Here is a 12,382-nt window from a genome sequence, read left to right as displayed (position 1 = left end):
TTGTTTTCGTTCTTTTGATAAGATTCTGGTTAACAGTGTTTTATTGAGTGAATATGATGCCACTTTTATCCTCAATTCTATTTCTTGCTTCTCACCATTTATGTAGTTTACTCCAACCATGGTCTTGAATTTGTATGATTACTCACCTTTACGTCTTGTAATTTCTTCCTAGCAACATACATTATGTTTTCTCATCACTTATCTCCAACCCAACTTCCTTGACTTTTTAAAAATAGCTTTCTTGCCAGTATTAACACGTCATCCAGGTTTCCAGCAATTAATGCTACATCATCCGCAAAGGCCATTACATTCATTTTTCTTCGTATGGTAATTCCCTCAACAATTACGTAATAAACAAAATATGTTCTTCATAGTCTGTATCTTGCAAATTCTTATTATTCACAGAACACTTTATGTTTTTGTAACTACTATGGTGTATGCAATTATTAGGAAAAAAATTAGTTTTACAGAAGACAAGGTATTCTTCCCAAACACCATTTGTAGATGGAACAGGGAAAGAGAGAAAGGAAAGCAGTACCGAAAGTACCCTCTGCCACACCACAGTAAGGTGGCTTGTCGAGTACACAGATCATGAACAGTGAAATTAAATTACAGCAGTAACTGAAAAGTGAACTTCAGAATACGCCACGAGCTCTGGTGCACGGAGTGCGGCATAATGGTTAGTGTCACTGGACGGCATGCTGCAAGTCACCAGTCCTAATCTGGTCATCAGCAATTGTTTGTTATTTTGTAGTTATCGTTTCTGATTGGCTCTTGATGTCTGCATATTTTGAAATTGTCAGTGTCTGCAATGTCCCCAATATATATCTCGTACAAGCCTGCAGACTTCAGAGCTTTTACAGCATACTCGCAAATCATGAATTCTGTTGCCACTCTGGAAAATTGGTTTGATGCCTTGAAGCGTACTATATTTACCAAGTCAAGTTCTTTGGCAACCTTCACGACAGTCATTGGGCACTGTTGGGTTGACAATTCGAGATTTTTGATTTAACAACTAGTGCATTTTCATGCATTTGCATACATAATCCACAGGCCTCAATATGGTCTTGCAAGTGCTTGTTCCCTAAACTTTCTCATCAGTGTTTCAAGAAAAAAAATGCTGTCTTCCCTCCAGGGATTCCCATTTAAGTTCACAAAGTATCACCAATAACACGTATTGATCGAACCTACAAGCAACAAACCAGTTGAAGAGTGACTGGATAGGAACCTTCAACTCACTTAGTGATTTTAAGAAGGATCACAGTTTTCTCAGGTTTTCAGCAAGATCTTTTGCTAAAGTATGATGATGAAAGTTGTTGTGTGCTTCACATATCGATCTTTTCGCAGATGCAGAAATTTCTACTAACTTTTCCGTGTCAACATTTCCACAGTCTTTTTTGACTCGAGAGTGTGATAAGGTCTGATTCCTCAGCATTGTCCAAATTTTGTTATTAAACCACAATGAGTCTTTTCTGTCCATTATCCATTCAGTGCATACTTCTCCACAGTGAGATTTACAATCAGTTTAAACTTTGCCTGTAATTCCTCAACTAAATGATGTTCATTCACTGTTGAAATGGGATACTACTAACTGCTTATCTGCTTTTTCTAGCACAAACACTCTCCTAGCCATTTTTAATAACCAAGCTGACTACAATGACATTATGATCCCTACTACATATCTCTACACTTACAATATGGTCAGTCTGTTTGTAGTTATAAGGTCTAAAGTACTTCCATTTCGTGAGGGTAGCCTTAACTAGTCATTTGAGGCAGTTTACAGAAAACTCGTTCAAAGTTACTTCACAAGACCGTCTGATTGCACCACCTATAGTGAATCCATAGATGTCCCAGTCTATACTCGGTAGATTAAAGTCGCCTCCAGCTAATACTGTACATTGAAATAGTTCATGGCTGACTGCTGAAAGTCGGTGCCCAACAGTTACAATATTTTGGCAAATGACCACATTGCCATCATGAGGTGTGCAGATGAACTGACTGATGGAGGACTGGTGCCGTGCTTGCATCTCCTCCCCTTATCCCTCTGATTGGACATTCCATCGGCCGTCAGCGCCCAGCATCGCTTCCCCACGTCTCCCGTCTCCTGACGACAAAGTGTTCTTTCTGCCCTAGATTAGTGCCCAGGTGTGCGTGCTGACAGCACCTCTGCTGTTCCTCCATCTGTCCCCAAAGTCAGTTCGTTATCTGGTATCTCATTTCTCTTCTCAATCATTCCAGTAGCGATGTCCCAGTCTTACTACGGTTGTACAATTCATCATCAGTTCCCTTACTCGAGTCTCAATGGATTCCTTAATGATGCAGTCCCAGAAGTTGGACATCTGCATCACAATCTCGGTACGGTCGTAATACATTCCACGTATTTCCATCGGGCAATGTTCTGGGACTCCCAAACTGTTAGGCTTTTGCAGTCTGGTGTGATCTATGTACGTCTTACCACACTGGCAGGGTATCTGACAGGCTCTGCATTTCTGTTGTCACATTACCGAGCGGTCCCTTATTTGGTCGGCAAGCGTACAGTGAAGTCCGGCAGTCCCTCGTGAAATATTTTGACTGAGTATGCTGCAAGAGGCAGACAAATCACAATATTGCACAATTGGGGTTCGAGCTAAGTGTGGGAGTTGAGCTTTACCTTGGCCTGCTGCTGCAGCACCTGCTGCTGCTGGGAAGACACCTGCTGCGTGGTGACGGCCGAGCCCTGCTTGATGAGGATGGTCTGCTGGTCGGCACCCGGCTGCTGCAGGGCCTTCATGGCGCCCACCAGCTTCACGCCCGTCAGCCCCACTGCCTTCCCACCCGCCACCACCTGCTGTGCCTGCTGCTGCACTGCCGTGCTCTGCAGCTTTGGTGACCCGCCAGAGGCCGACTGCTGCTGCTGCTGCTGGGGCTGCGGGCTGCGGGACCCGCCCAGCAGCTGCAGCTGCGACACGGTGGAAAACACTGGCTCAGTCACCTGCTCGCATCTTCTTTTTATTTAAAATGCACATTTTATTTCACAGCTCATTAACTAATTTTGTCCCCTTAGCCAGTACTGAGTGACACTGCATGAAAATAGGTTACATATCACTCAACAAAGGAAAGTCACTGGACCTGACGAGATAACAATTCGATTCTACACAGAGTACGCGAACGAACTTGCCCCCCTTCTGACAGCCGTGTACCGCAAGTCTCTAGAGGAACGGAAGGTTAAAATGATTGGAAAAGAGCACAGGTAGTCCCAGTCTTCAAGAAGGGTCGTCAGGCAGATGCGCAAAACTATAGACCTATATCTCTGATGTCGATCTGTTGTAGAATTTTAGAACATGTTTTTTGCTCGCATATCATGTCGTTTCTGGAAACCCAGACTCTGCTCTGTACGAATCAACATGGATTCCGGAAACAGCGATCGTGTGAGACCTAACTCACTTTATTTGTTCATGAGACCCAGAAAATATTAGATACAGGCTCCCTATTAGACGCTATTTTCCTTGACTTCCGGAAGGCGTTCGATACAGTTCCACACTGTCGCCTGATAAACAAAGTAAGAGCCTACAGAATATCAGACCAGCTGTGTGGCTGGATTGAAGAGTTTTTAGCTAACAGAACACAACATGTTGTTCTCAATGGAGAGACGTCTGCAGAAGTTAAAGTAACCTATGGCATGCCACAGGGGAGTGTTATGAGACCATTGCTTTTCACAATATATATAAATGACCTAGTAGATAGTGTCGGAAGTTCCGTGCGGCTTTTCGTGGATGATGCAGTAGTATACAGAGAAGTTGCAGCATTAGAAAATTGCAGTGAACTGCAGGAAGATCTGCAGCGGATAGGCACTTGGTGCAGGGACTGGCAACTGACCCTTAACATAGACAAATGTAATGTATTGCAAAAACATAGAAAGAAGGATCCTTTATTGTATGATTATATGATAGCAGAGCAAACATTGGTAGCAGTTACTTCTGTAAAATATCTGGGAGTGTGCGCGTGGAACAACTTGAAGTGGAATGATCATATAAAATTAATTGTTGGTAAGGCCGGTACCACGTTGAGATTCATTGGGAGAGTCCTTAGAAAATTTAGCCCATCAACAAAGAAGGTGGCTTACAAAACACTCGCTCGACCTATACTTGAGTATTGCTCATCAGTGTGGGATACGTACCAGGCCGGGTTGACGGAGGAGATAGAGAAGATCCAAAGAAGAGCGGCACGCTTCGTCACAGGGTTGTTTGGTAAGCGTGATAGCGTTACGGAGATGTTTAGCAAACTCAAAGTGGCAGACTCTGCAAGAGAGGTGCTCTGCATCACGGTGTAGCTTGCTGTCCAGGTTTCAAGAGGGTGCATTTCTGGATGAGGTATCGAATATATTGCTACCCCCTACTTATACCTCCTGAGGAGATCACGAATGTAAAATTAGAGAGATTCGAGGGCGCACAGAGGCTTTCCGGTAGTCATTCTTCCCGCGAACCATACGCGACTGGAACAGGAAAGGGAGGTAATGACAGTGGCACGTAAAATGCCCTCCGCCACACACCGTTGGGTGGCTTGCGGAGTCTAAATGTAGATGTAGATTTTCATTAGTTAGAGATATGACATTCAATAACTGGAACATAAAAAGTGTTGATTTCCCCTTGGAGTCACTTATTCTCACAATTTACTTTTGCATTCAACTCTGGCTTTATCCTAACTGCAATGTACTGAGTTGGTGCATAACTTTGTAGTGTTTTTCCATAGACACAACAGGTACATGTAACAGACTTTAAGTCTTCAATAACATATCCTCCTTCACTATTTACAACAGTCTGCCCAACCTGGAGTAACTTATTGATTCCGTGACTACAGAAATTGGTATTGTGGTGAAGAACTCGTTGAGCCATGTCCAGCACACATTTTCATCCAGAAATGAAGTCCCTTAAAGGTTGTACAACAGAGAGCAGAAAAGGTGAAAATCTGAGGGCATGCGATCAGGTGAATAAGGCGAGTGTGGAATGACTTCCAAAGGCAACTCCTGTATAGTGTTTTTTGTCAGTCCAGCAGAATACGGGCAGATGTTATCCTGGAGTAGCATTACTTCATGCAGTCTTCCTGATCTCAGATTGCATCTCCAAGATGTTTCAGTTGTTGAAATAAATGTCAGCAGTGATGATTACACCTCAGGCAAGCAATTCATAGTACGCCACACAATCACTGTCCACCAGATGCGTAACATTATCTTTTCTGATGCATGCACGTTATGGTACAGGGAGTTGCTGCTTTGTTTGGACTCAATCATTCCTTTCTTTTCCTTAAAGACATCATTTCTCATCACCAGTAACAATACAGGATAGGAATGGTCAGTGTTGTTCACAAGCCACTTGATGACAAACAAGATGCATATACAGCCACCTGCTGATTTTTGTGATTTTGACATAGACATGCAGTACTCATACACCCAATTTTTGAACCTTCCTCACTACACGCAATTGTTGCATAATTATGGAATGACCACAGTTCACCACAGCTGCCACTTACCACTTCTTAAGTACAGTGATGTGGATCACAGCAGATTAATTCGTTTAAAAGATCTTCATCAAACCCCAAAGGTCTTCCTGAACGTGGAAAGTCACTACTGTCAAAACAATCCTCCTTAAAATGAGAAAACCATTTTTTTGCTGTACTCTACCCAAGGAAATAACATTATACCCGCACATAGAGCAAATGTTTCAAGCTGCTTCTGCTGCTGTCACCCCTTTATCGACCTCAAACAGAAGAATATGTCAGAAATGTTGAGATTTCTCTACTTGGCACTCCATTTTCTAATGTCCACAGCTCCTCTCACTATCTTCAAATGACAATACGTAAACTCAAATAGCAACCGTGAAATAAAAAAAATGACAATCAATAAATGAACCCCTAGGAACCAGAATACCAACTTGCAGAGAGTGTGTGTGTGTGTGTGTGTGTGTGTGGGGGGGGGGGGGGGGGGGGGGGGGGGGGGGGGGACTACTGATGGACTCCCTCTTGCAATATTCAGTAATGTGTTCCAGTATCAGAGAACAGAAGTAAAAAATGATGAAGCAGAATTGCTGACTATTTGTTTTGTTCAAGAAGTAAAATTTTTAACATTTCTGATAAACTCAAACACATTGCTCAAAAAAATTTGGGGACAACATTTTAAACACCTGCAATTTTTTTTTCACAAGTGTTTGGAGTGAAACAGACTTTTGTACTGGAAAATGACACCTTTATTTAACAGAAAAGTACATGTCCTGTTCTCTTCTCATCACATGTTAGTGTTATGACAAGAAACTCGACACAATGCCATAAACTTAAATGCAAACTCCTTCACTTAAGTGACAATAGGCAGAAAAAGAAACATTTCACTATCCGGTAGGTCCTCCATGTGCCTGTATTACTGCTTCACGTCTTCGAGGCGTGCTCCTGGCATGCCCCCGAACATTTTCTTATGGAATTTTTTCCCCATTTCTCATCAAGAATCTCTGCAACTTGTTCGAGAGTCTGAGGTGTGCCCAAAGTTGTCTATCCAGCATGTGCCATATGTGCTTAATAGGACTGAGATCAGGTCACAGAGCAAGCCAGTATAATATTTGTATCACAACATTCTGTAACGTTTCCGTGGGGGCTGCTGTTGGATGCTCTCCCTCATTTACAACTTCAATGGGCATAATGTGACTCAGTACAATCTTGTTGATGAACCTCTGAGCATTAAGTCGACCTCCGAATATCTGATGGTCCAATCAGCCATCAACTGTTGTGCCACCCCATATCAGGACCGAGTCATAGCCAAATCTGCTCATTTCCTGGACTCCCAATCATTATAATGTTCACCACGATGACGATATACACGTATACACCCATTGCACAGTGTTAGATGAAAACGGGACTTGTATGTAAATGACTCATTGTGCCAGTGACGTCGTTGCTAGTGCCTATGTTCCTCAGCAAATTAAAATCAATCTCTCATGTGTCAAACAGTTAATCGAGACATGTAATGAACTCTTCTTGGTCTTAAACTGACCTCTCAGAGTTTGTTGCGTATTGTTTGGTCACTGAAAGTGCGACCAGTTGCTGCTCTACATCATTTTGTAGGTCTCAGGCAGTCACACAATGCTGACAGAGAGAACAATTAACCAAATATTGGTTGTCTCTGGCTGACATGTTCTGTTTTCTCCCTTCCCCTGCTTGCTCATGTGTGTACCAGTTTCACGAAACCATTTCCAAACCCTCCCAACAACAGATGAGGCCACATTAAGCTCTGTAGACACTGCACGAATAGTCCAACCTTCCTGCAGTAATGTCACTCCCTGAACACATTCTGCCTCGGTCAGATACCTCATGGTAACTGGTGAAATGTACACAAAAAGTATACACTCACTGGATGGTAGAGTGAGACATTGCTTGTCCACTGCTTTAGTGGTAGTGTGATACTTTGGAATACTGCCACTACGCTATGGTTTTCAAATGTATTGTGGAGGCTTGTTCTCATTATTAAAACACATTGGATGATAAAGAGTAACAGTATATATTTTAATCGCAGACTATGTACATGGAACACTCAATCAAATTCTTGTTCCTCTAATTGTTTTGAGCAGTCTACAATGGTGGTTTGAATAGTTCTCGGAATCACCATGAGAGGTCAGAGCTAGTGTAATGAGTTGTTAACGTGATATTCATTGGACTGTTGCCTGTAAACACGTGCCACATCAATGCCCTTGGAAGAGAGCTGTGGCAATGACATGGCTCTGTTGTTCCCGCATGAAAGCAAAGGACATTCATGCCAATTTTCAGAATACACTGGGAGACTCTGCTCCTTCATATTCAACTGTTGCCAAGTGTGGGCAAATGAATTTAAATATGGTCGGGAGAGCTTAGATGATGATCTGCGCAGTGGTCAGCCAAGATATGTCACTACTCCAGAAATCATTGCAAAAGTGCACAAAATGGTCACGGAGGATCGCCGACTGAAAGTGCGTGAATTTGCGCACGCTTGCTAGATGTCATCTGAAAGGGTATATCACATTTTAACTGAAGAATTGGGAGTGAAAAAATTATCTGCAAGACTCTTGATGCGCACTCACACACATGCACCGTCGCCATGGCAAAATTACACGAACTAAGGTATGAATTACTGCCACACCCATGTTATGCACCTGATATGGCTCCGTCAGACGTCCATCTTCTCCCCAAACTGGAAATTTTTCTTGGTGGATGAAGATTCACTTCAAACGAAAAACTGATAGACAGAGTTGACAACTATCTTGCAGGCCTGGGATCAAGGCACTGAAACATCTTTGGCCCAAGTGCATTAATCCACAAGGAGACTACATTGAAAAATAATAAAAAGTTTCAGTGATGTAAGTATTTTTTGTATTCTGTTCCAAGAACTTTTCAAATCGCCCTCGTATAAAAGTACACGAAACAGTCTTAGCTTTTGGAACTATTAGTTCCTTCCTCAGGAGGAGGGAGAAACAGTGTGGAGAAGGTTAAAATGAAGGGCAGGATTCCATTTTCTTGAATGGCTTCACTGAGATATTTAAATTGTGCGACCTGTTTAAATTTGCCATATGTCATCTGCTTGAATTTTGGTGCTTGTCTGTTGCTGGTCATGTATTCTGTTTTTTTCAGAACATATCTGAAGCAGACTTTTTCTGCAGCTTATTTCGAGAGTTCTGTCTGAATTTGGGCTGATGAAATGTTGCGAATAAAGACCGCTAAATCATCTGCAAATGTTAGACATTCTGTACATACTTGACTCAGCCTAAAGTGATTGATTAATCAATTCTGAGGATCATATTCTGTTTGAGCCATTCTCGTATCGCTTTCTAAATGCCACAGTTGAAAAGTCATTAATTATCTTGTCTTACTTCCACTTTCATTTTGAGAGGATCTGAGATTTCCACCACGAATTGAACCTTGAACTTAGTGTGTATTATTATTGTCATTGTCAGTATTAGTATGAGCATTATATACCACTCCTGTACAACACATATGGTGATGTTGCATCATGAAGAATGTCCGGTTAGATGTGAGAGAGGGCATGAAGACCTAAGCTTGCCAGTAGAAATAAGTGCATAAAAAATGAATAAAATATTAGTAACAAAACTGTAAAATCACCACATCTGTCTGTTTGAACATGCTAATCTCCAAAACTACTACATTAATTTTCATGGGGTTTCCACAAGTAACTTGAGCATAGCTTGGGACAACATACAGACTTTACTTTATCAAAATACGATCATGCAAAAACACATATCCATACACATTATAAAAATGTATGTATATATGTCTATGTTCCACATCTTTTCCGAAACCACTTGACCAATTTCAACCAAAGTTGATACACATACCACTTACCTTCTCAAAATTGCTGTGGAGGTAAGAATCACCTAGCTAACAAAGGGATGAGAATGAGGGTGTAAAAGAAGTGTAGCCCACAAAAACGCAAATATCCATACTTTATTCATCCAGTATTTGAGAATGCGAGCACTTAGTAATCAAATAACGGAAAATCCAGGATAGAACGTAACAATGTTATGAGAAGGAAAGTTGCTACTCACCATATAGAGGAGATGCTGAGTCACAGATAGGCACAACAAAAAGACTCTGTGGTTTCAGTTGCCTGAGACTGCAGTCAAGTGTGTGTGTGTGTGTGTGTGTGTGTGTGTGTGTGTGAGGGGAGAGGGCACGCATATGTGTGTATATTGTTGATGAAGGCTTTAATGGCTGAAAGCTTTAATTGTGAAAGTCTTTTTGTAGAGCACTAAGTACGCTACAACAAACATTACACACAATTTTAAACCTCTATGAAACTTTTTCTCACTGACAAATCCCACAAAATGATGAAAGAAAACAGTTTATCACTTACTACATTTTCACTGTTCATATAGTAAAACTATAATGTTTTAATTTAGTACTTTTTTACTACTAACTGTGCTTGCAACACATTTCACAGACACTACCCATATATGTCACTGAATGTATTAACAAAATTATATCAGTGCACGGTACATAGCTCAGGATATGTGAGATAATAAACATTGAGCTGCATGGAAATGAAACTGCAGGGCAAAATTTGTTTGAAATGCAGGTGAAATCTAGCAAATATCTATTCAAGATCTATACAAACACTAATAATAAAAATGTAAACCATCATGTTTGCCTCTTTGAACATGCTAATCTCCAAAACTACTACACGAATTTTCATGGGGTTTCAGAAGTAACTTGAGTGCAGCTTGGGGCATCATACAGGCTCTATTTCACCAAAATCAGACCATGAAAAAAGATATACTAATTTAAATTTTTATCTAAAGTCATGATGTTTATCTATTTGTCTGTTTGAACACACTAACTTCCGAACCAATTTTTATGGGGATTCACAGCTAACTTTAACGTAGCTCAAGGCAACATATAAGCCATATACGCTTTATTTCATCTAAATCAGATCAACGGGCAAAAAAACATAATTTAAAGTTTTTTTTTTCTAAAACGATTTGCTCAGCGTAGTAGTTCAGATGTTTACCTCAGTGAGATGATCATCACAGTATAATACACTAAAGAACCAATAGACAGCGATGTCAGTTATGTAGCACAGCGAGGAACCAACAGATGGTAGTGTTAGTTTTTTTAACTCAGTGACAAATGTATTTTCAGTAGTTACATAAATGAAAGAATTAAGTGCTGCAAACTTACCTTTATGAATACAAACTAATATTGAATTTATCTGGATTGAACATATGGTTTTACTGATTTGCTTTACGTATTAAAAACTTAACGACTTTGCTTTGCATTTTTCGGCAGTTCTTATTTATACTCTTTGCTAGGAAAAAGTAATTGACTGAGTTTGCTTTGTTATTTCAGTGCCTACTCATTACATTTTGATTTCACTTTGTTTATGGATAAAAATGTCTAGAAAACAGTTAAGTTTTTCTAAATACACCAGAAATTCTAAAAGACTGAGGATTATGCGGGCTCAAGGACTGAATGAAAATCATGAGGTGAGACTTGCTACAGTTCAAGAACATCAGACTTTGATTCGCTTTTCGAAATTCTTTCTGAAAGTGAGGCACAAAGTAACTCTGTTCATGAGCATTACACACTATCTTACTTCTCAGAAATCTTCACCTACAGAGAAAACCACTGCAAGAGTGAAAACCACCAAAGTTCTGAGCATGTTCACACAGCTGCATCATGGTCTCTCAAATGCAGTGACTGATCGGGTGTGTGACTGAGGACTGATTAGGAGTGTCAATCATTATCTCGCAGCTCAGGAACATTTACACAGTCTGTGGAGCACTTAAGTAATGACCGAGATTGTCACAATATTGCTAAAGCTTCAGAAAGTGATGATCACTCGCAGTGGCATTTAGAATTAGATATGGACAATGCATGCATCAAGATCACGACAATTTTACAGCGAGGGAAAGGGAGGGAATAGATAGACTATGGCAGGCAGGGACAGAAGTAACAGTGCTGAGCTCACCTAGACACACACTAATTTCATCTGAAGGTTCAGAAGAATCTCAAGAAAAGTTGTAAGGCATATAGAACTTATGTGGGTTTATAATATTACAGGTCAAGATTGATCTATGAAGTCTTATATCTTATTTGTATCTGTCAGTTGGTATGGAGAAATTGAGATTTCAGGCATTTCTTTATATAGTTTTGCGTGATTAAGTCCCGACGCTATGCAAAGCTGTCATTTATTTAAGTGCGCTTTGCGATATGTTATGTTTTATTTTCTGATAATAAATCATATTTTTCTGATTACCATTACAATATAATGACGATAAATGTTTGAGGTCATTTGGAATAATATTTTAATAACTATGTAGATAACTTGACGTAATTCTTTTACTCTTAGGAAAAAAAAAAAAAAAAAAAAAAAAGTGTTAATTGTGTGTTTATGAACAGTCAGTGTTGGGATTAGTGATTACGATTTGAGAAATAATTGATTTGACGAAGTACAACTGCACACAATCACGTGGGGCGAATTATGACCTTGGAATTAAATGTAGATGTAAGCAGGTCAATTAAGCGAGTGTGTCGCGGTATCAAGACTGCTTTGCGCTGCCGCTGGTTTGCTTTAAACTTGCAAAAATAAAATTAATGAGAATTCTTAATTATCGCAAAAGGGTAGAATCTTTGATGGTTATCCCACTGTTGAAGGGCCATCGTGGAGGATGTAAGTTTGGATAGAAAGGTCAATTTCAAAATCCAATATAAATCCTGTTGATTGAAGCAGCCTAGCAAATAAAAAGCTCATACGTGGTTATCAGCAGAAACAGTGTACTATTTTTAATGCACACATTTACACTCTACATCGAGGTGTGAATGATTTGTGGGTGCGAAATAAACATTTGAAAGCATTTGACTGAATACAAGGAAAGGT

At 40.3% G+C, this 12,382-nt stretch overlaps 1 protein-coding gene across 1 annotated transcript in view; it reads right to left on the bottom strand.

Annotated features, from left to right (window-relative positions):
- LOC124551334 (nuclear factor related to kappa-B-binding protein) overlaps window positions 1-12,382 on the bottom strand; it is a 195,438-nt gene that overhangs the window by 53,862 nt on the left and 129,194 nt on the right. Inside the window, exon 17 of the mRNA XM_047126355.1 lies at window positions 2,651-2,938. Coding sequence (XP_046982311.1) covers window positions 2,651-2,938 — 288 coding nt within the window. The remainder of the gene's footprint in view (window positions 1-2,650; window positions 2,939-12,382) is intronic.

This window comes from Schistocerca americana, chromosome 9, assembly GCF_021461395.2.
Source record: "Schistocerca americana isolate TAMUIC-IGC-003095 chromosome 9, iqSchAmer2.1, whole genome shotgun sequence".
Classification (NCBI taxonomy): Eukaryota; Metazoa; Arthropoda; class Insecta; order Orthoptera; family Acrididae; genus Schistocerca; species Schistocerca americana.
The sequence above is the reverse complement of the archived record's forward strand: the minus strand, read 5'-3'. Positions and strand labels throughout refer to the sequence as shown.